The sequence below is a fragment of the Oryza glaberrima genome, chromosome 9 (genome assembly GCF_000147395.1).
Source record: "Oryza glaberrima chromosome 9, OglaRS2, whole genome shotgun sequence".
NCBI lineage: Eukaryota > Viridiplantae > Streptophyta > Magnoliopsida > Poales > Poaceae > Oryza > Oryza glaberrima.
Window position 1 is genome coordinate 20,439,701 of NC_068334.1, and position 22,467 is coordinate 20,462,167.

At 44.7% G+C, this 22,467-nt stretch overlaps 5 protein-coding genes across 8 annotated transcripts; 3 read left to right on the top strand and 2 right to left on the bottom strand.

Moving 5' to 3' along the window:
* Positions 1-1,877: 1,877 nt before the first annotated feature.
* Positions 1,878-4,747, top strand: LOC127783902 (chitin elicitor-binding protein). Its single transcript, XM_052311051.1, has 4 exons — positions 1,878-2,633; positions 3,802-3,919; positions 4,032-4,225; positions 4,325-4,747. The coding sequence occupies exons 1-4, from the start codon at positions 1,961-1,963 to the stop codon at positions 4,459-4,461; spliced, it is 1,122 nt and encodes a 373-aa protein (XP_052167011.1). The 5' UTR covers positions 1,878-1,960; the 3' UTR covers positions 4,462-4,747.
* Positions 4,748-5,564: 817 nt separating this feature from the next.
* On the top strand, positions 5,565-11,961 carry LOC127783967 (protein DETOXIFICATION 45, chloroplastic-like). Of its 4 annotated transcripts, none has more exons than XR_008019414.1 (15): positions 5,565-6,147; positions 6,269-6,396; positions 6,511-6,654; positions 6,742-6,887; positions 7,023-7,158; positions 7,380-7,476; positions 7,853-7,953; positions 8,151-8,314; positions 8,664-8,735; positions 8,844-8,960; positions 9,048-9,143; positions 9,262-9,383; positions 9,767-9,823; positions 10,376-10,448; positions 11,599-11,961. XR_008019414.1 is itself a non-coding variant. In XM_052311132.1 (14 exons), exons 1-14 carry the CDS (start codon positions 5,819-5,821, stop codon positions 10,395-10,397), a joined length of 1,734 nt encoding a protein of 577 aa, XP_052167092.1. In that variant the 5' UTR covers positions 5,565-5,818; the 3' UTR covers positions 10,398-10,448. The 4 variants fall into 4 exon arrangements, 1 of the variants encoding a protein (XP_052167092.1); XR_008019413.1 differs by having other exon boundaries at positions 6,272-6,396; positions 6,739-6,887; XR_008019412.1 differs by having other exon boundaries at positions 5,566-6,147; positions 6,739-6,887.
* Positions 10,623-13,156, bottom strand: LOC127783972 (probable flavin-containing monooxygenase 1). The gene is made up of 5 exons (XM_052311136.1): positions 12,650-13,156; positions 12,183-12,414; positions 11,923-12,098; positions 11,450-11,808; positions 10,623-11,107 (listed from the first exon to the last, which is right to left on the bottom strand). Exons 1-5 carry the CDS (start codon positions 13,094-13,096, stop codon positions 10,762-10,764), a joined length of 1,560 nt encoding a protein of 519 aa, XP_052167096.1. The 5' UTR covers positions 13,097-13,156; the 3' UTR covers positions 10,623-10,761.
* A 3,072-nt stretch (positions 13,157-16,228) lies between these two features.
* Positions 16,229-17,427, top strand: LOC127783974 (probable purine permease 11). The gene has a single exon (XM_052311141.1). It carries the CDS (start codon positions 16,381-16,383, stop codon positions 17,425-17,427), a length of 1,047 nt encoding a protein of 348 aa, XP_052167101.1. The 5' UTR covers positions 16,229-16,380.
* Positions 17,428-17,516: 89 nt separating this feature from the next.
* Positions 17,517-20,927, bottom strand: LOC127783969 (probable flavin-containing monooxygenase 1). The gene is made up of 5 exons (XM_052311134.1): positions 20,329-20,927; positions 19,457-19,694; positions 19,165-19,340; positions 18,367-18,731; positions 17,517-18,274 (listed from the first exon to the last, which is right to left on the bottom strand). Exons 1-5 carry the CDS (start codon positions 20,779-20,781, stop codon positions 17,920-17,922), a joined length of 1,587 nt encoding a protein of 528 aa, XP_052167094.1. The 5' UTR covers positions 20,782-20,927; the 3' UTR covers positions 17,517-17,919.
* Positions 20,928-22,467: the final 1,540 nt, after the last annotated feature.

Below are 22,467 nucleotides of genomic sequence, written 5' to 3' on the forward strand. Positions count from 1 at the left end.
ATTTTTCACCCTATCACATCGAACGTTTGAACATCTGTATAAAATATGAAATATAGACTAAAAAAATAACTAATTATACAGATTGCGACTAATTTGCGAGATGAATCTTTTAAGCCTAATTGCTTCATAATTTAACAATGTGGTGCTACAATAAATATTTGCTAATAACAGATTAATTAGACTTAATAAATTTATCACGCAGTTTACTGACGGATTCTGTAATTAGTTTTTTATTAATGCCCAAATACCTCATACGACAACTTATATAATACTCAATGTGACACGTTAAAATTTTACGCCTAATCTAAAAACACCCTATACTACCGTTGCAATGCTGTTCACCTTGAGATTTGGACGGCCCATTTGGCCAGGAATCTCTCTCATCACTCTCTCAGGCTCAACCCGACAGCCAGTTGATAACCTGTGTGTTGTTCTGGGAGGATGTGTTTTGTTCATCGTGTCAAGTGTGTGACTGTGACCGTGTGTCTAGGAGTTTGGTCGTGATGTTAAATTTTACTATTGACGACGCATCTGCGTGCCTCGGATCCTTTGCAATGCTGAGTTGCTGACAGGTTGCAGTTTGCCGTGCTTTGTTTTTTGACGACACTTTCTTCAGTACGCGCCCAGCGTCATGCCTAGAGCATGAGCAAGGAAACTGAGAATCATGTGGAAACTAGTGCTGGAACAAGTGCTTCACACACTGTAACTACTGAAACTAGTGGTTCACACTGTGAGCCACAGGGATAAAAAGCTAGTACTACTAGTAGTAGTACTCGTGAAAACCATTCATCATTGAAGCCATGCACGAAGAAAGAGAGTTACGAACTATGCAGATCGTAACCAAAATAAATTTTCCTCCGAGGATTTAGCAATTTAGTAATATTGTCAAGTTCTAACTGAATTTCTTATGTATTTATTAAAGATTGATAAAAAAATTAAATGGATAGACAACTTTATTTAAAAGGTGGTATGGTTTGAAATAACCAATTTGAACCATCCCTTAATCATTTGGTAGTACATGGCGTTGTGAGCTTGTAATTAGCCAGCAAAGGCACCCAATCCTGATGCCGCTCCCAGCTTAACAGTCATCACGGCACACAGTAGTAGGATGGATGCGAATGTGCGGTCACGTACGGGAGGGACCAGGTAATCCGTAACATCGGACGCCATGCCAGCCCACCGCGCTCGGCACGACTCCTGCTCCTCCTGCCCCCCGCCCAAACCCAAAAAAAAAGTTCTCACACAATCACACGCTGCGCTGCCACTAGTAGACGCCACGCCCTCCAGCTAATAGCCGCGCGCGTCGCCGCGAGAAGCCGAGAACACGAGTCAACGACGAGCACCTCGCGCAGAAGATCCCCCGCTTCCCTCCGGTTCCCACCAGGGTTCACAATTTGAACGAAAACCGGTAGAATTCCGCGAAATTTTGACGTTTCAACACGATTTGGAATTAAGTTCCGATTAAAATTTCAAAGTTTAAACAGTAGATTTAGTTAAAATTTAATCAAAGTTTATTAAAAATCGTGATACCGAGAAGACTCAAAATTTAGTGGTCAACCGACCCTGGTTCCCACCCAGCAGTCGAGCACTAGCAGCAGGAGCCGCCGCTGCACTGCAGCGCCCCACCACGTCCCTTGTCCCCGCGGCCACACCGTCTCCTGTTCCCCTCCCGTGCGGAGATCAACACCGCGCATTTGGAAATGGACGGCCTCGATCCCGCCTTCGTTGCCCGCGCCGCGCCCCGCGCGCAATGGAGGAGAGGACTCCACCACCACCGTCCACCGCCCACACCTCTGCTGGTCTCTCTCTGCAACGCAACACGCACGCACGCTGCCCCACCTCTCCTCTACCTCCGCGCTGCGCCATTGCGCCTCCCCTTCATTTAAACCTAAAACCAAATCCAAACGCCACACTGTAACACACACACACACACACTCTCTACTCTCTCTAAGCTAAGCTAATGACAGCAGCAATGGCGCCGCCGCAGCTCGTGTCCGTGCTGGTGGCGCTCCTCTGCGTGGCGGCGGCGTCGCCGGCGGGGGTGGGGGCGGCGCGGTTCGTGTGCAACGCGACGGCGCCGCGGGCGTCCACGTGCCAGGCGCTGGTGGCGTACGCGCCGCCCAACGCCACCACGCTCGCCGCGGTGCGGGCGCTCTTCCAGCTCCGGTCCCACCGCGCGCTGCTGGCTTCCAACGGCCTGCCGCTCTCCACGCCGCCCTCCGCGCCGGCGCCCTCGCCGCTCCGCGTCCGCCTCCCCTGCCTCTGCTCCGGCGGCGCCGGCGCCACCTTCCAGCGCCCCACCTACCGCATCCGCGCCGGCGACACCCTCGACGCCATCGCCAGGGGTGTCTTCGCCGGCCTCGTCACCTACCAGGACATCGCCGCCGCCAACAACGTCTCCGACCCCAACAAGATCGCCGTCGGCCAGGAGCTCTGGATCCCCGTGCCCTGCAGCTGCGACCCCGTCGCCGGCCAGCCCGTCGTCCACTACACCTACGTCGTGCCGCCGGGGGCCTCCGTGGCCGCCATTGCTCAGGACTTCGCCACCACGGAGGCCACCGTCCTCGCCTTGAACCGGATGCCCGACGCCAAGAGCCTTCTCGCCGGCCAGGTTCTTGATGTGCCGCTCCGAGGTACTCCAGGACAAAAGGAGATGAAAAAAAAAACAACTCTTATTACTATTTATTTTCTCTATCTCCTTTTGATTTGTACTAGTAGAAGGAGCTAGTACTTCACCTAAAAATGTCTTCTAAAAAAACAACTTTTTTAAAAAGAAAAAAATCTTCTAAAAGTTGTTTCATTTGAAATGCTTTTGAGTATCTTGCTGCCATTGCCTCCAAGATACTGTATCTAGTGAAGCTCACAACCTTTTTGGCACATCCTTTTGTCTTTGGGAACTTTTTGTGCTCCTCTGTTACTAGTAGTACTTGTTTGCATTGTGTCTTTTACTAACTCTTATTGGCGCATCCAACAAAGTACATGTTGCAATAGCTGGTGTGCAAGCTGCATTTATACAATGTTTTTTTTTTCTGAATTTCTAGGTTCTTTGTGCTGGATGAGATAGAAATGCTTAGCTGTGGGCTGAACACAAAGCTCTATCTCTTTTTGCTCCTCTTTGTACATTCTAGTACTAATCTTACCCCACAACAACCAATGTTCAGAAGATGCTTTTCTCATCATTTGCCTTGAGCCCTTGAAAAGGTGTGCTTATGGATGGGCATAATAAAAAGATGCAGTAAAATTTGACACTAGTTACTGGAGTACTAGTATTTCAGTCCTCCAACTTGTTTCCTGTTGCAGCTTTTGCTTGCTTATAGGAGTAGCAAGCTGCAGCGTTTATCATCCCTTAGGCTTGTATTAATCGATTATAAAGGACTGGGTCCTTGCCTGTACTGTAGGAACTTGAATGTACCTGTAGTATCCTAGTAGGAGTAATAGTAGAAAACAATGTACCGACACAGTGACATCTCCACTGAACTACTGTTAAGTGGTCATAGTTCTGGTCTTCTGAATATGCCTTGCTGCATATTGGATCTGAAGTTTAGAACATTTCCCATTCGACATATGTAACTTACCCGTAAGTCACCAAGTTAACTTGTTGTTGTCATAATCGTGGTAATGTCAGTATTGTGCAAGCACACTGCCAATTTTTTTTTGATGCTACTGTCAACTGTCTAGTACTTCCTTTCTAATTGGAATTTTAATAGACTTAGAATTTCAGAGATATAATCCCTTTTCATCTCATTGTCATACGTTCACTCTTAATAATGTTTGGGACTAACAGTTCACATATATGTGCAGCCTGCTCCTCTGCCATTAGCAGTACAGCTATAGACCGCAACCTCCTTGTTCCCAATGGAAGTTACATTCTGACTGCCAACAACTGCATCATGTGTGGCTGCAGCTCCTACACTTGGCAGTGAGTGTTCACTCTACTAAAGATCATGCTTACTGTTATTGGCAAATCCGCAAATGAGTATGTGTCGCCCGATTCTAACTCCCAACTCCCGACAAATCTCTGAATTATTCAGGCTGGATTGTCAACCAACACAAGGAATAAGCTCATCGTTCTGCCCAGCTTCAAAATGTGGAGATATGTTCCTCGGGAACACGACCACATCGCCGACATCATCTTGCGAAAGCACGGCGTGCTCGTATGCAGGGTACACCAATAGCACATCTTTCACCATCCTTGCCAATCTTACCACCAGTTCTACATGCAATGGTGAGTGCAGCTCAGATATAACACAAAACAAATACTAACTAGTACCATTTTTGTTTGCAATGAGTAACATATTGACCCCTTGTTGGTTGTACCCCGCAGCTGCTGCGATGTCTCCAATGGCGCAGCAGGCTCACTCATCGGCGTTCAGGCTGGCATCAACGTGGTTGAGATGGACTGAGCTGATCGTTTGTCTTCATGTCATTTTCTTGTGTGTAAGCTTCCTCAATCATGTTTGAGGAGCATTTCCATTCTTGTTTTCTCAGTGCCTGGACTACTGATTTCGTGGTCTCATGTTGTGAGTAATCTGGGCAGTGTAAGTGTGGACTTAATCAGTAGCTGATTGGACGTGTAAGTGTGGATGGACACCAGGGGAACACATGTTTTTGTGTTAGAATGTAGATCAGGAGACATTTGTACTGTCGAACTCTTGCAAAGGTAGTTCTATGATTTTGCTTTTAACCTTTTTTGTGTTGAGTTCGTTTCTAGAGAACGGAATTTGGCTTTGCCTGAGATGCCTCGCTATATGGATTTATTACCTTTCACCAGCTCCTACAGCTTGTGTTCCTTGCTAGTAGATGTTTGGCAACAAGACAAGCTGTGGTTTGGTCACTACTTCTGTCGATGAACTCAAGTGCATCCGTTCAGTTTGATTTACCATGTGGAATCAGGGATGTTGGATGAACTGTGGTACACGGGACCTATTTGGAGAGTTTCTAGCTGCTGTAGTTTTCCACGGAATTTTTAGCTTCCTTTAGATTGTCACCGAGATTTTGATAATTTGTAATTATAGAATCTAAATTAAACTGACTACCAATGAATAGATTCTCAGAATATTAAGTTTCTCCAAACATCCGTAGTAATAATAGATCTCAGGCAAGAGTACTACAGCTGATTGTTTCATGCTCCCATTGTTGAACGTATGCAGTAAGTCTGTTGATGAACAGTATTTGGTAATCTTCTGGGAAGAATTCATGGGCATCGTTCAGTTTGACACTTGGAGTCTTGTTAAGTTGTACTAGAAGTACGAACAAAGTAGCCAAAACAAATTTATAGGTAAAACAAATCTATTCGCGGTTTAAAATTCAATGATAATAAAAATCTCCAAAATCAATTCAGTTTCGAAATATTAATTTTGGTTGTGGCTAATCAAGCAGACCATCAGAGTGGCAGAATTTGGGATGTTGGATTATTGTTGTACTATACATGGGTTTCAGGCTGTTGGGCAGCCCAAATCATGGAAAGCCTGGACGATTTTATGCAGAAAAAATTGCAGGATATGCCCACCCAAGGGTTTTTTCCCCTGGAACGCGCTGCACGCAGCCGTGGGCCGCGCCGTGCGCGAACGCGCGCGCCGCGCGCACGCCACGCCGCGCCACCTGAGCCGCCCCGCGCCGCGCCGCGCGTGACCAAAAAACCCCGGGCGCCCCAACGAAACCGCCACTTTTCCTCCTCGCCTCCGCCCCCCGTGCTCGGCGCCTCCATCATCGTGCACCGCGCCGCCCTCTTCGATCGCCCAGACGCCCACGGTGCCGTGCCCGACCCGACGCGACTCCGCGCGGCGGCTGCGCTTGCGCTGGGCGGGGGCGGGGGGCTATGGAGCTCGCTGGCGGCGGGACGGGGGTCGTGCGGCAGCGCGCCGAGCCGCTGGGTGCCGGCCTCCTACTACGCGGCGGCGGGCGGAGTGTGGGGGGAGGAGGGATCGGCTGCGCCCGTCGCGCCACCCTGCGGGGGCTCGCGCTGTCTCCCCTCGCGAGACGGGCGGTCTCGGCCGCGGGTGGGCACTTCCTCCCCAGGCGCGCCGTTCGCGCGGCGACCGCCGCCGGCGATGGGGGATTCTACGGCGAGGAGGATGCCGCCAGCGACCAGCCGTTTCCGGCGCGCGCGTCTCCCTCCGATGACGCGAACGATTCTACCGCGGTGCGGTAAGTCGTAAACTCTGTGCTTGTTGTGATAAAAATGTTTTTCGAGTATTCGATGATTTCACTTTTGCCTATGGAGACTGTTTGGGGTGATGCGTGTTCAGTGTGTTCGTTGCGCTCTCAGCAGTTTAGGTGGGGATCATCCTGGAGAAATCAAGAAGGAGCTATTGAATCTGGCTTTACCGGCCATAGTTGGACAAGCAATCGATCCTGTGGCGCAGCTGTTAGAGACTGCATATATTGGTCGTTTAGGTAAATTTTCTCATCTTAAATATGAGTGACAGCAGTGTAGTGTCTGAGAAAACGAATTCAGTTCTGTGATTCCTTACAAATTGTTATGGTGTTATTTTTCTGAAACTTTGATAGGTCCTGTAGAGCTTGCCTCAGCTGCCGTGGGTGTGTCAGTCTTCAATATTATATCAAAACTGTTTAACATCCCACTCTTAAGCATCACAACCTCATTTGTGGCTGAAGATGTTGCAAGACATGATTCCGATCAGTTTACTTCAGGTACTTGATGCTTACTTACTCTTATTTGCTGAAGAAATACATTGATTTAAGAATTGGGAGCTAAATTTCTCTGATGATGCACAGAAGGGAACATGTCTAGTGAGAGTGGAGGAAGGAAGAGACTCCCCTCCATTTCTTCAGCTATACTTTTGGCTGCTGCAATTGGTGTCATTGAGGCCTCAGCTTTGATTCTGGGGTCTGAAATACTCCTCAGCATTATGGGTGTGTCACATGTATGTTCAAGAATCTCATACCAATGCATTGATGCTAATATGGATGCTAAACTTTAGCATATCCTTCACACTTTCGGTAGAGACTCTATTTTACTAAACCCTTGATGCAGTACTCTCCATTTATTTCTTCGGCAGGCGTCAACCATGCATAGTCCTGCAAAGTTGTTTCTTTCTTTAAGGGCACTTGGTGCTCCTGCCGTAGTGGTTTCATTGGCTATTCAAGGTATCTTTCGTGGATTGAAAGACACAAAGACACCTCTACTTTACAGTGGTAAGACTTATCACCTGCTAAATTCAATGATTTCCTATCACTTCTAGACTGTCGATTAGAATTTCAAAAGTAAATATACTGGATGGAGATATTATCCCATTGTCAGTACATCATAAAAGTTTATGATCATTAATTTTCTCTCTTAGTGACATTTGTTCTGAGTCTTCTGACAACTGAACAAAACATATATAGTCACTTACAGATCAATGCTGAATCTTCAGGCTTGGGCAACATCTCAGCTGTGCTTCTACTTCCCTTTCTCGTGTATTCGCTGAACCTTGGATTAAATGGAGCAGCTCTCGCAACTATTGCTTCACAGTACGTATTGCATTTAAATATATTCAAACAATTTCATTCAGACGTGCCACAATTTCAGGAACACACAAACTGTTTTATAGTTTAAAATTGATACAATTGTCAAATTGGTTAAAATAAACAGATGAGACAAGCTAAAATATATGTCTGTTACTGTTTCTAATAGGTTTTTTCTTTTCTGGGGTCCCAATTGTTTATCGCTTAAAGTAAGAGGGAATAGACTGTTTGAGTTTTCCATCAATGTGCTAACTAATCCTGTTTTAGTTTGTTTGCTTAAGAAATGTGCACCCCTTCCATCTTATTTATTTTTTTCTAGAATTTTTCCTACATATCGTTGATGTATTATTTGTTTGCTGCCTTTTGTTATCGAAATGTCTAGGTATCTTGGTATGTTTCTGCTCCTTTGGTCTTTAAGCAAAAGAGCAGTTCTACTGCCTCCAAAAATTGAAGACCTTGATTTCGTTGGGTACATAAAATCTGGTGAGTGGTATGTCCATATGTGGTTATTATTTTACTGTTAAGTAACTTTTGATGCTTCCAGGCTTTTGATGCACATGTTGTATTTTATGAATACTAACTTGCGCTAGCTTTTACTTTGTAACTCTAATATTTATGTACACCTTAGTGACATAACTCTTGCCTTTGTACAAGTTCTGAATACTTTTCAAACTTTCTAGGTGGCATGCTATTAGGGAGAACTCTTTCAGTTCTTATAACAATGACCCTTGGAACTGCAATGGCTGCTAGGCAAGGCACAATAGCCATGGCTGCTCATCAAATATGTCTACAGGTTTGGCTGGCGGTATCATTACTTTCGGATGCATTGGCTGTTTCTGCCCAGGTGCAACTCTCTTTTGTAATGTAATTTTGTATTTCTTTGAAAAGCTTTACATTCACTATGTTTTTTTTTTTTTTGGCAAACATCGGTGACTTATCTTGCCCAATGACCTTATGGGGTTTGAAGTTTTCAACTAAAATATGCAAAACTGTGGGGTGCACTTAAGTCAGTACAGAATTAAGCCTTAACAAACATGCTCTCTCTAGAATTCCCCTTCTGTGAGAGGCTTGGGATGGTTGAATTTCCTCAATCATTCAACCATCCCATGGTATATGACATTTAAGCATGATCCCAATTTCTCTTGAACAGGGCCCTAGTGCATTCAATTTATTTTAGACCTACTTGATTGCAGGCATTGATTGCAAGTTCATTTGCCAAGCTTGACTATGAAAAGGTCAAGGAGGTCACATACTATGTCTTGAAGGTAATAAATAACAACCTTTATTAAATTACGCAGGTGTTATCTTCTATTGTTGGATATTATACATTGAGCATGTATCGAAGCAACTTACAACTGAACTCTATTTTCCAGACAGGACTGCTTGTTGGTGCAGCTTTAGCCCTTCTTCTGTTTGCCTCTTTTGGTAGAATTGCAGAACTGTTCTCCAAAGATCCTATGGTTCTACAAATTGTTGGGAGTGGTGTTCTGGTATGTGCCCCTTTTTTTTGTCATACTACAATAAGATCTTCAGCACTGTCAACGTCATCTTTACCCGTTCTGTTTTTGTTTTTGAAGTTTGTTAGTGCCAGCCAACCAATTAATGCCCTAGCTTTTATCTTCGATGGACTTCACTTCGGTGTCTCAGACTTCTCATATTCTGCTTCTTCAATGGTATATACACTTACATAATAAATCTGTAATATTTTGATCTTGCATTAGCTGCAACTATTTAGTTTGCCACTGTGTCCTTTCCTTTCTGCTGTGATTAATTACTGTCTTTTGTCTACAGATTACTGTTGGGGCAATATCTTCTTTATTTTTGCTATATGCTCCCAAAGTTTTTGGCCTCCCTGGGGTTTGGGCTGGGCTGGCTCTTTTCATGGGTTTGCGCATGACTGCAGGATTTTTGAGGCAAGTTTTTCTTTCTGACTTCCTCTCGTGATTTGCTGAACTGTAGGAGACAATTTGAGGTTATCTTTGATATGTATTGTTTATCTTTTCTGTACTATAATGGATGGAGTAAATAGCAGAGTTTAACTTCCCCTGAAAATGCAGCTGTTACAACATTTGCATATAGGTTTTGTTGAGCTTTATTTCAGTCATTTCAAATACAGAATTACTGTGCTGGTTTGTAAATATATTGTTTGCATATGTTGATTGTCTTCAGAATCGTTCATATGCTTGCAAGCATTTAATGGATGCAAACTTTTATTGTTGTGGTGCAAACTTTGGCTCCTGCTGATCATAACCAGGCTGTTTGATCATGTTGTGACATTTACCTATCTACTTTACAGATTGGGTTCGAGAGCAGGTCCTTGGTGGTTTTTGCACCAGAAAGAACCAACATACAAGTTAGTGAAAATGTATTCTTGGTTGTGAGGTTTTATTGATTCGTTTAATAATAAGTAACTAATCATTACCGCTACTTCTATACCAAGAATTGAACTAGACGTGAGAAGCTGTTAATTTGAAGTTTTGAACCAATCTACATATGGCTCAATTTAAGTCTAAATTGAGTCTCATGCTAGTGCCATCTTCCCATACCTGACATATACAGTGATATCATCTGTTGTTAAACAATAAGATATATCTTTCTCACTAGTAAAACAAAGAAGGTACATCTAATTAAAAAAAAGATATCCTTTTCCAACCTATCATGGATTACGCTTAGCATATTTTCTAGTGCACCATGACAGAAGTACATTTACAAAGAGATTACTAATTAGTTTTAATTTTAGGAGACAAAGACAACCCTTTAATCTGAATAAGGTTCTTTGGCTGTAACATTACCACATTGGTTTGGCATCTAGTTGTTATCTTTTGGTAGAAAATATAGTGATGATTGCATCTTTAGGGTATGCACATAGCTGGTAGTATTTTTGCTAATACATTGTTATATGCAGATTACACTCAAGTACATGTTGATGTTGGGCTGCAGGGGATAAATAGGAAGATAGAGAATGGAAGTGATCAAAGGTGCATTATACTCAACAGACTAGTTCAATATATTTTGTTCTTAGCATTGTGTTGACTTTTGCAAATGTTTTGGACTTTAGGTAGATTTACATGATATTAACTGAAGTACAAGCATAAATTCACATAAATTGAGAACTAACTCTCTCTCTCTCTCTCTCTGAAAGTAGAAGTGTGTAAAGAACATGGTAGATTCTATTTTATATTGTTATGATAACAACAAACTTGAAAGATATAAAACCTTTCTAATCAATCAGTAGGATCCTGGAGGCAGTACTTGTGTTCTTTTCCTATGAATATACTTGTAGGGTAGTCGTCAGTAAAGACTCGCATAATCAGCAGGCCCATATGGCTGGAACCATTCAGCCAGTACTCCTTTCTTCCTTTTAGGGTTGCATCCAATGTCTTGGCATAAGATATCGTTAAACCAAACGTTAACGGTGCTTATACAGGACCTGCGAAAGTACTTTCCGTTGTAAAGATCCTTATATTTAGCCCACTCTGCTACACTCTCTTCCATACATCTTATGCTTGGTAATTTGAAGCGACCAGCCAGGAAATGCGTAACCCAATTGGCCATCCTTTCTGAGGCATATATGTTGGTAAGGCTCTCAGAGTATCCAACAATTGCTAACTGAGGAATCCGAGGATGGATGCATTCTCTGCAAGTTTCAAATATTTTGGTAAATGGGAAATGAACGTACAGGCTTTAACTAGTAAACATTAAAACTTAAACATGATGTATGAAGTTTATTAAATTCTCATCATCCCAAATTATGCTAACTACTGGCTTATTGTTATCAAAACCATTGGTATTTCGTAATGATACCTATTAGCTGCTCTGGAGCGTAAAAATTGGTTAATAGCTTCAACAGCTGATGGACATTTTCATGCATAATAGCAGTGCACTAATTTTGCGGACATAATGTTATCCCTTGTTCCTGTCTATTCACTGTATTGTTCTCAAAGTATGCACACTAACCAAAGAAATGTTGAACTTCTACCTGTATAGAGGGACCGCAGTAGCTGATGACCCTGCCACTTTCTCTTTGCACCAGTTTGCTGTGAAGATGTCTCTAAGTTTCTGATCTCCCCTAAATCCTGTTGCTAGAATTACAATGTCACTCTTTATGTGTTCATTTCCATCTTCCAGGATGATTCCATCATTAAAGAAGCTGAACCTCTTGGATTTCTTGAGAATAATGCTGCCTTCATCAACCTTATCATAAAACCCCTCTGGTAGCATTGCAATCAAGCAAGACGACATGGCAAAGGAGAAGCTGTAGTCAGGAACCATCCCATGCTTTTGTAAAGGAATGCTTCGCTTGAAGTAAGTTTCAATTACTTTTGAGATTGCCCATCTCTGAAAAAGCAGATGGAAAGAAATATTTTCAGTTTTGTGGGTTCTCAAGCTTATTAGTCTGAATGAAAGTTGAACTGGTTTCTAAACTCCAATTAAATTGAAGTGCTAATGTACCAAGGGAGAGAGCGCAGTGGCTAAAACATAATATAGAAATCCTTCACCGGGTTTATGAACTAGTAGCTGTGAAATACGGTTAAGATAGAAGTAACTGAGGTCAACTCCGCAAATACTAGATTTGTGTACCAACCAGTGCCTTGTTCTATATATCATGGTACATGGCTGGGTTTCACCTACATTTTGAACAGAAGTGTTAGCCATATGTTCTTTAGACTGATTATTGCCAGTTAGTGAGGAGTTGATTCTGTTTGACGCACCATTCACCTTGGCGACCTCTGCAGCGATGTCAAATGCAGATTTTCCAGAGCCTATTATAGTCACCTTCTTCCCTTTGACAAATTCAGCTGCATTATCCATGTAAGAGTAATCTATTGAGTGCAAGATTTTCCCCTTGAACAACTCTAGGCCACTGTTTGCCGGAAATTCTGGGATATTTGGGCTTCCGCTGTGCCTTCCAATGCACACGATTAGAAAATCCACTAGAAAAACCTGTGACAACAGGAGATCAACATACAAAGTTGCAGTATGGCATACAATTTTCTTCACACAAAAGGTGAAATACATTATATTGTTGGTTCAAGCAGATTTGCTGACTTCATATTATTCTTGTTCAGGGTGAGGATGCTGTTCTATTTTCATTGCTAGATAATGTCTTTTCTCACATGTTACTCCATTCCTATGCACCAGTGTGAATTTGATAAATATGCAAGGTGAATGCACATACCTCAATGTTACCAATTTTCAAGTCCTTCACGGTGAGGCGCCACACCCCATCTTTCTGAGCACCAAATGCCTCACCATTTCCAGACCAGTGCTCCCACTGCATTATCTCTCCCTCGGTTGCACCAAGGTATTCAACTCCAAGCACCTGGCTATTGAACCTGATGCACTTGAGGAGATCAAACTCGCTGGCATATGACCTCAGGTACTCCATGACCTTCCTATGGCTTGGGTACTTCTCTGTCACAGTTGCTGGCCATGCCAGGTCTGAGAACCTGAATGCCGTGGTTGGTGCCTGGAGCCTTGTTGACTCCAAGGTGTGTGCCCAGACGCCACCGATGGTGTCGTCTGCTTCGAACACGATTGGGTTGAATCCTTTGTCCAGTGAGTGCTTGCATGCTGCTAGGCCGCTCACACCGGCGCCGATGATGCCAACCCTCTTCCTGTCCATTTTCTTGCTCTGCGTCCAGGTTCTTGGGAGGAAGGAAGAAGATGGGGGTAGATGTTATAGAATGTTGCTGATTGATTGATTCTTTGGATAAGTTAAATTAGATTTTTTTGGAGTTGGTGGATCTTTTCAGGGGATTGGATGGGGGCCAAACCACCACCACTTGCTTGCTTGGCGTCTTCACTGTTTGCTGGTTCTAGCCCTGTCAGCCTCTGGCAGTTTGTCCCTTTTTTTCCGCTGTGAGTTTTTCTTTTTGTGTGTTTGTGTTCAGTGGGAGGTTGGGAGTGGTAATTTTAGAAATGGATGATGGATGTGTTTTGAGTGCTTAATGAGGTGAGGTGAAGTCTCTTTCAAAGTTGAGCAAATATCATGGCATCTCAATGGGATAAAATCTGAATTTATACGCATATATCAAGAGGGCATCCCAATGGGCTAGATTCTGGATTGGCCAACAAGGCCTCGAATCGATCCAACATGCTTGGCAACGACGTCAGCGAACGTCCTCCGGCCGATGATGGAGGTGGTAAAGCCGCATTTGGTCCCTATCAAAGTTTGTGGTCTAAAGCGAGAAGAAATGTCTACCAAAATTAGGCCCAATATGGTGCCCAAATTAGCCAATTCTAGCGGAAGGCCCACTAACGAAGGCCGTTATAATTAGTGGAGGCCCAATAATAAGAGAAACCTTGACTAGACCTGTTCCCTCTCCACTCTCAATTCGCCGCCTTCCCCCGCCCAGCACGCATATGATCCAAGCCCAGGATAGGTCAATCTGCAAGCATGGCTCCATGCCTCCGGCCTCCTCATCAATCATACGTCATGGTCAACTGGCACCGTGGCACACCAATCAGGCAATCACCAAGTCAACTGTATGACCCTTTGCAAGTCAACTGTATTTCAATCTACAGACAGATCCATCATTTCGAGCTAGCTCTTCCGGTCATCGAAGTCGCCTCTACGTATAGAGAGATCATACCATGGTCGATGCAATGTACTTTCTTACCTTCACGATATCTGATTTCGGAGTCGTCGGGGATGCCTTGAAGTCAACTGTACAGAGCAGTTTGGGGTATCTAAATTCTAAAGTCAGCTTCTCCATACATGGATGCGATCGAGCAATTTAGTATACATCAAGAAATCTATGGTAGATTTGACTGAGAACTTTCAACTTTGGCCATGGCTTTCAAGAAAAATGTTGATCCATGATTGTTAACCCTATGTGTTGGGTTCTGCACATGAAGCATAAATTAGCGGAATTGCTATCCTTCATTCCACAAAAAAATATGAGCATTTCTATCAAAATTTGGACTATTAATCCGTGCCAACCTCCTTTAGCTTCAACGAGTCATGGCAGCTCTAGCGAGGCATCAACACCCCCAACCAGTTTAGGTCGGGGAGAGGGGGCTTTCCCTGGAGCGTCGACGGAACCGAATGGATGGAGGCTGGCAGTGGGCCAGCGTCTACGCTTGGCTTGAGGATCGGAGGAGAGGTGGGGAGCAAGCTCGCTCGCTCTACCAAACAAGCGTCTTGTTTGGATCCCCAGGGTATTAAATAACCCTTCGAAATATTACTATTTAGGGGTATTAAACATAGATTATTCCATAACTACTAGTCTATTTTACGAGACGAATCTAACGAGGTATATTAATCCATGATTAGCGGATGATTATTGTTGCATTACTGTAGCAAATCATGGATTAATATACCTCGTTAGATTCGTCTCGCAAATAGCCCAGGGGTTATGGAATGGGTTTTGTCAGTAGGGCTATTTAATAGCAAGATTCCGAAGAACTATTTAATAGACCGGAGGATCCAAACAGGGCCAAGGTCACGAAGAGAAGGCATGCGAAGAAAAAGAACGTGAATATTAGGTAATGACCTAATATCAAATATAAATAGAATGAGTGAGACTTCGAACTCAGGCCGGCTAGCCCACCACCTTATGAAGCTAATCAGAAGACCCCTGGACATTTCTCAAGATGCACGTAGAAGAAAATAAGGTTATTGTTCATGCATGGATCTTAATGCAATCCTAGCCATCCAAAAATTAATTGAAATCAGGGGCTGTCCGTCAAAAGTCCAATAACATAGATGCGATCGAACGATGTACGCAGTAGTATACATCAAGAGATCTATGGTAGATTTGACTGAAAACGTTGGGCATATCTTTGAAGAACACGTTAGTCCATGATTGTTAACCATTTGTGTGCAGTGTTGGGTTCAGGGTACTGTACATGACGTATAAATTAATTGGAAACTATAGGAGCGCAAAAAAAGGAATCACCATATATAGGACTATATATAGTACCTCATAATGTTGTATCAGATCGGTACATATATATAAGATGCTAATGAGCTAGGATCGTATTAGAGTGAATTGCTCATTAGCAAGTAGTGCTAAAACACAGTTAGCTAGCTAAGTAGTTAGGGATTGTTGAGCCGGAATAGTATCATCCAGGTACTTTTGAGTTTCAGTCAGTGATCTGATCTATGGCACACGATCAAGAAATTCAGCTAATGATAAAAGGTACTCCTTCAGAATCGAACCCTTCCTGATTGGTTCAGGTTGCACTACTTCAACTTATGCGTGGGTCCTCTTATATACCTTAGTAAGGACTCTCTCCGTCCCGATATAAGAGCTATCTATATTCGTAGTAGTTAGACTTATATTGAGACGGGAGAGTAGCAAACTAGTACATGCTGTTATGATCCATTTCTGCACTTTCAGACTCGAACCTCGTAATATTTGATAGATCAACGGTAAGCATGTTATTTTTTTAAAAAAAATGTACTATTGGAATTACACATTTAAATGATTTTTTCCAATAGTTCCATTGTTGAGATTTTTGTTTAATTATGCTAAACGAAAGACTAAATGCGTTTTAGCTTCAATGGAAATGTAACCTCTTACAAAAACAGTAGTATGAATGCCCTCCAAATTCTAGCCACACGATTGGTTCTCTTCAATTTGATTGTCAAATTAAAGCAACGGGTAGTACACTAGTAGTAGCAGTTCACGGCAACCTTAGCTGCGCAGTGCGTACGTACGCATGTCTCACTGCGTACATCCTTTAATTTGTCTGCGTTAAGAACAGGCTCAGACAATAATTAAACTTCACTGGTTCGATCACACTTACACCACGTACGCTAAATTACTGTAACTTTCTTTCTGCCAAGATACTCCCGGACAGGAGGAATCCTGCCATGGCGAAATCTGCAAGGGGCAAGCTGCGCTTGGGCCGCCGATCGCGAGGAGAAGAGGCGTTCGACGATGTTGGTGGGTGCCAGTGATGGTGGACATGCTGATGCTGCTCGTCGGGGAGGCAATGGCGCCTCTCCTCACCCGCCTCTACTACAACTCCGGCGGCAACAGCCTATGGATGGTCACGCTCGCGCAGTCCGCCGGAGCGCCGCTGCTGGTCATCCCCTTCCTCCTCACGCCGCGGGCCGCCGCCGTCGGGGAGCCTCGGCCGGCGCCGGCGGCATCCAAGATGGTCGCCATCTGCGTGGCCCTCGGGCTCGTCGTCGGCTGCGACAACCTCATGTACTCGTACGCCATGCTGTACCTGCCGGTGTCCACGTTCTCGCTCCTCGCCGCGACGCAGCTGGCGTTCAACGCGGTCACGTCGCGCCTCATCAACGCGCAGCGGTTCACGCCGCTCGTCGTCAACTCCGTCGTCGTGCTCACCTTCTCCGCCGCGCTGCTCGGCGTCGACGACCCCTCCTCCTCCTCCTCCGTCGGCGGCGGCGCCGGCGGCGACGCCGTTCAGCGTGGCAAGCACGCCGCCGGCGTCGTCCTCACCCTGTCCGCGTCCGCCGTCTACGCGCTCATCCTGTCCCTGTTCGAGGCCACCTTCGACAAGGTGATCGGAGCAGCGACGCCGCGGTGGGTGCTCAAGATGCAGATCTCCACGAACGCGGTGGCCGCGACGGTGTCGGCGACGGCGCTGTTCGCGTCGGGGGAGTGGAGGACGATCGGCGGCGAGATGGCGGCGTTCAAGGGCGGGAAGGCGGCGTACGCGGCGACCGTGGTGGGGGTCGCCGTGGGGTGGCAGGCGGCGACGCTGGGCGCCGTGAGGCTGATCGCGAGGGTGTCGTCGCTGTTCGCGAACGTGACGGGCACCCTGGCGCTGCCGATGGTGCCGGTGCTGGCGGTGGCGCTGTTCGGGGACAAGATGACGGGCACCAAGGTGGTAGCCATGCTCATGGCCGTGTGGGGGTTTCTCTCGTACGTGTACCAGCACTACCTCGACGGCCGGCGAGCGGCGGCGCGAGAGGGGAGGGTGCATGCGGCGGCTGGCTGTGGCATCTGCACAGATCAAATGAATTATTCTTAGAGTATGTCTGGGGGAGCTTCTAGGAATTGCAGCTTCTCCTAGAATTTTCAGCTATCATAAACTTTTCAAACAGTTCAGCTTTTGGTCCAAATTCTGAGAAGTTGTGATTGTAGAATCCAAAAAATGAACTGAAAGCTAGAAACTGGAAAACCTACCTTTTCCAGATTCTTAAAAGCTGACTACCAGCTAGCTGTTTATCACAATTTTAAGCTCCCCCAACAAGCCAATATTTTTCACACAACTTCTGAGAAACTATAGTTGTAGAATCCAGAAAATGAACTAGAAGTTAGAAACTGGGATTCTCACAAGCTAACTTCTCACCCGCTGCTTCTCGTAATCTTATTTTGGTCCTGAATCCTAATAAATGTAAAAACTTGCATTCATTTTGCACCCCTAAATATAAAAATGGAGTCACTGGCAAACTACCCTCAAGATTTTTTTTTTTTTTAGAAAGGTTACCGGTGCCCTCAAGATTCAGATTCCATCACCATTTCAGCTGTTCAAGTTGATATCAGCGTAATCGGCTGGTCCGTAGGGTACCAACCAATCTGCCAGCAACCACTTCTTCCTCCGTCGTTGAACCCCCATGTCTTGGCACAGCCGATCACTGCACAGCACGCTCACCGGCCCAATGCAAGATCGACGGAAACGGGCGGGAGAATACCGCTTCATGTACTTGTCCCATTCACCTATGTCCTCCTCCATCTCCTTTATGCTTGGCAATCTGAAGCTTCCATGGAGGAAATGTGCCAGCCACTTGGACAGTAGCTCGGACACGCAGAGGTTCGACCAGCTTTCAGCGTAGCCGATGATCGCCAGCTGTGGGATCCTAGGATGGATGCATTGTCTGACAAAACACAACCACAAAATCATCAGTCACCATAATCACATTGCATATGCATTCAGAAGAAGAATGTAATGACAGATTTAATTATAGACCTGAAGTGTGGAACTATGCTGGAAGGTGAGCCGGCCACAATCTCTCTGAACAATGGTGATTTGAACATCTCCCTGATCTTCTGGTCGCCATTGAACCCTGTAGCGAAGATCACCACGTCGCTCTTTACGGTCTCTGAAGACGAGTCGCCTTCCACGACCAGGCCTTCCTTGCAGAAGCTGAATCTCTTCGATTTCTTCAGAACGATGCTTCCTTCCTCCACCTTGTCGTAGAACTTGTCCGGTAGCTTCATCACAGAGCATGAGCACATGGCCTCCATGAAATCCTCGTCCGGCACCATGCCGTGCTTCTCCATGGGGAGAGCCCATTTGTAGTAGCTCTCAACAAACTTGGCGAAGAGCCATCTCTGAATAACAGGACACAACAAAAAAACAAATATGACGAGAGATGTCCTAATCTGACAGCATGATATAACTAGCAGTAGAACAACAGGATTAATATGTGCCATGGTATGCTTAATCATTACTCCCTCCATTTCATATTACACGGACATTTTGACTTTTCTCTAAAATCAATTTTTTAAAAGTTCAAATTTATATAAGAAAACTGTAACAAAACCGTAGCATTTTCAACACAAAATTGAAACTAATTTGGTGTTATATATTTTTTGCAATTTTGTTTTATAAACTTGGTCAAACTTAAAATAAATTACGTTAGGAAAGAAAAGTCAAAATGTCTAATAATATTTTTATTAAAACGATCTGCACTGGACATTACGAAGTTTTATATTGACATAGCATGAAAAAAAAATTACAAGATGAAATGGAGGAAGTAAATACCAGTGGTGATAAGAGGATGGCTAGAAAGCTAAGGATCAAGCCATCCCCAGGCTTGTGAAGCAAGATCTGGGACAAACGGTTGATGTAGAACACCGGAACCGGGACGCCCCAAGCGTACAAGTCCGGCACGATCCATCGCTTCGTGCGTAGCACTATCGTGCACGGATGCGACGCCCCTGCATATACAAACACACGCGTAAAACACAAGGTCATTTTCGCTCTCGATCATGGAAGCAGAAATTGCGAAAGCTGGCCGGCTAGCTTGATGGATCGTCGATCGAGAGCTTAGCACCATTGGCGTCTGCGCACTCGGCGGCGATGTCGACGGCGGATTTCTGGTAGCCGACGACGGCGACGCGCTTGCCCTTGACGAGCTGAGCCGCCTTCGCGGCGCCCATGTTGGAGTAGTCCATGGAGTGGATCGCCGTGCCGGCGAACGCCTCTGGCCCTTTGCCCGGTGGAAATCTCGGCATGTTGGGGAAGCCGCTGAACCGTCCGATGCACAGCACCACGAAATCCGCGACGTGCAGCTGAAGCACAATGATAATCTTTAGCTTATTATGGATGGATTAATGCAACATTAACCGGCACTATTATTAACACGATGTTTCATACTAAAAATATATTAATCACTTGCAGCTACTCCCTTCAATTTTATATTATACTCCCTCCGGCTAATAATACTTGTCGTTTTAAACAATGATGAGGTCAAACTTTAGAATATTTATGAATCATTTTTAAAATATTTGTCTTTCAAATATAGTGAGTACATATATAAATTAGTCTTAAAAAGTACTATATTTGTTACACTTTTATACATATTATAATGAAAAATAATAGTCAAAGTTGTTTTTTTGGAGACCGTGCCATTGTCCAAAACGATAAGTATTATCAACCCGAGGGAGTAGGTCATTTTGATTTTTTTTCTTGATCAAACTTATTTAAGTTTGATAAAATTTATAGAAAAATATAGTAAACTGTTAACACAAAACAAACATATATCATTAAAGTATATTTAATGAAAGGTTTAATGAAACTAATTTGGTATTTTAGATGTTGCTAAATTTTTCTATAGATTTAGTCAAATTTTAAAAATTGACTAAAAAAATAAAGTGACTTGAGTACATAATATGAAACCGAGTAGGAGTAGTTATTTGTGCTTGCCTCAATGTTGTGGCCGCTCTGCACAGTGAGCCGCCACTCGCCGCGGCCGGTGCCGAACGCCTCGCCATTGCCGGCCCAGTGCTCCCAGGCCATGACCTCCTCCTCCCCGCCGGCGGCGGCGTACTCCATGCCGGCGACGCGGCAGCCGAAGCGGACGCACTCCAGCACGCCGAAGTGCTCCGCGTAGGAGCGCAGGTAGGCCGTCACCTGGTCGTGGTCCGGGTACAGGTCGGTGACGCCCGGCGGCCACGGGAAGTCGGAGTACTCGAAGTAGGGGCGCGGCGTCTGGAGCCGCGTGGAAGCGATGGTGCGCGCCCACACGCCGCCGACGGCGCCCGCCGCGTCGGCCTCGAAGACGACGGGCCGGAAGCCGCGCTCCAGCGCGTGCTTGCACGCGGCGAGGCCGCTCACGCCGGCGCCGACGATGGCCACCCTCTTCTTGATCTTCTCCATTCGAGATCGATCGCCCCGGAGCTAAAGCTTGCAAGTGTAATGAGACGGTACACTGTCGATCTGCTTGAGGTTTTTGGCTGAATTTATCAGCATTTAGTAGTGGCTACACCGCTGCAGTGATGCGGGCCTAAGTTCATGTGACATCAAACTACAGTTAATTCGAGAGCAGAGAGTACGGAGAATTCAATACTACTACTACTCGTTGTTTCGTTGGTTTGCCCGGGGAAAACATCGGTGGCACGGCAGCGATCCGATCCGTGTCCGTGTCGCATCTGGCCAGGATGCCCAGTTTGAGGAGAAGTAGGAATCGGAGAAGCCTGCTTAAATACTACTAGCAGCACGTTGATTGGGATAACAAGATCGGATATTGGAGAAGGCAGGGACAACGACTACGACGACGAGTGACATCATCTTCGCAGCCATGGCTGATCAACAAAATCTTATGTCATCGCCAAAGCGTCTCAAGACCAAGGAGGAGAAGGTGCAGGAGCAGATGATGACAGAGCGCAAGGGGCTCGTCATCGGAACAGTGGCTATGTGGTGCGTGGGAGTTGTTTCCGTGCTTTTGGTAATAAGACACACGAGAATACTAGATAAGATAGTGTTTTCCGGGATGGCAGTGTTCTGCTTCGTGTGCGCGGCTACCGCGATGGGTTGCTATCTTCTTGACGGTCCCATGTACTTCCACAGTATCGACAGCGCTAGATCTGTACTCCATGAGCCACCCCAGCTGCCCCCGCAGATGGATCTGTGCTAGCTTGCAGTAGATCATCAGAGCTAACTCAGCTAACCAATAATTGAGTAACAAATTCGATGATCGAAGCACTTGTTTTGATGGTTCAAACTCTACTAATTTGATATGACCAAGAGTTTTTTCTTTGTTTCAATGAAATAGTATACTCCATCTATCTCATTTTAAATGCTAAATGCAGTTGCGGGTTTCTATATTGAACGTTTGACTGTCCGTCTTACTTGAAATATTTTTGTGATTAGTATTTCTATTGTTATTAGATGATAAAACATAAATAATATTTTATGCGTGACTTGTTTTTAATTTTTTTCTTAAATTTTTAAATAAGATAGACAGTCAAACATTGGACACGGAAACCTACAACTACACTTAAAATGGGATGGAAGAAGTATAATATAAGGGCATCCACAATGTGCTATGAAAGCAGGGAATAAGCAATAAATGATCTCTTACTATCGGGTAGTAGCCATTGTGAAAGCAGGTAATAGCAACTACCAGGCATTTGTGCTACAACCGGGTATGAAGGAGTAAAATACAATAGTTGTTCAGACTTTACAGACAACTGTCAGTCATTGTGAGAGAAGTTGAAATGGTATTTTTCTGTGGGTCCCGTCTTAATACCTCTCATCTATCCATATACATTGTGGTGCTTAATTTACCTATTACCAACTGACAAATGGTCCCACACTAATGCTCACATCGGTAACATATATTGCTGTTGCCCTAAGACGTTCTGACTTATTTTTAAAGTTAATTTTTTTAAGTATGATCATATTTGTATCAAAATGTAATATACAGAACGTCAAATTATTTGTTTTGTTTAATATATAGAACATCAAAATGTAATATATAGAACTTGGCAGAGATGATGGTCTATGAGTTCCTTCCAAGCTGTCCCAAAAATAGCCTAATCGGACACCGTTTGACCACTCAAA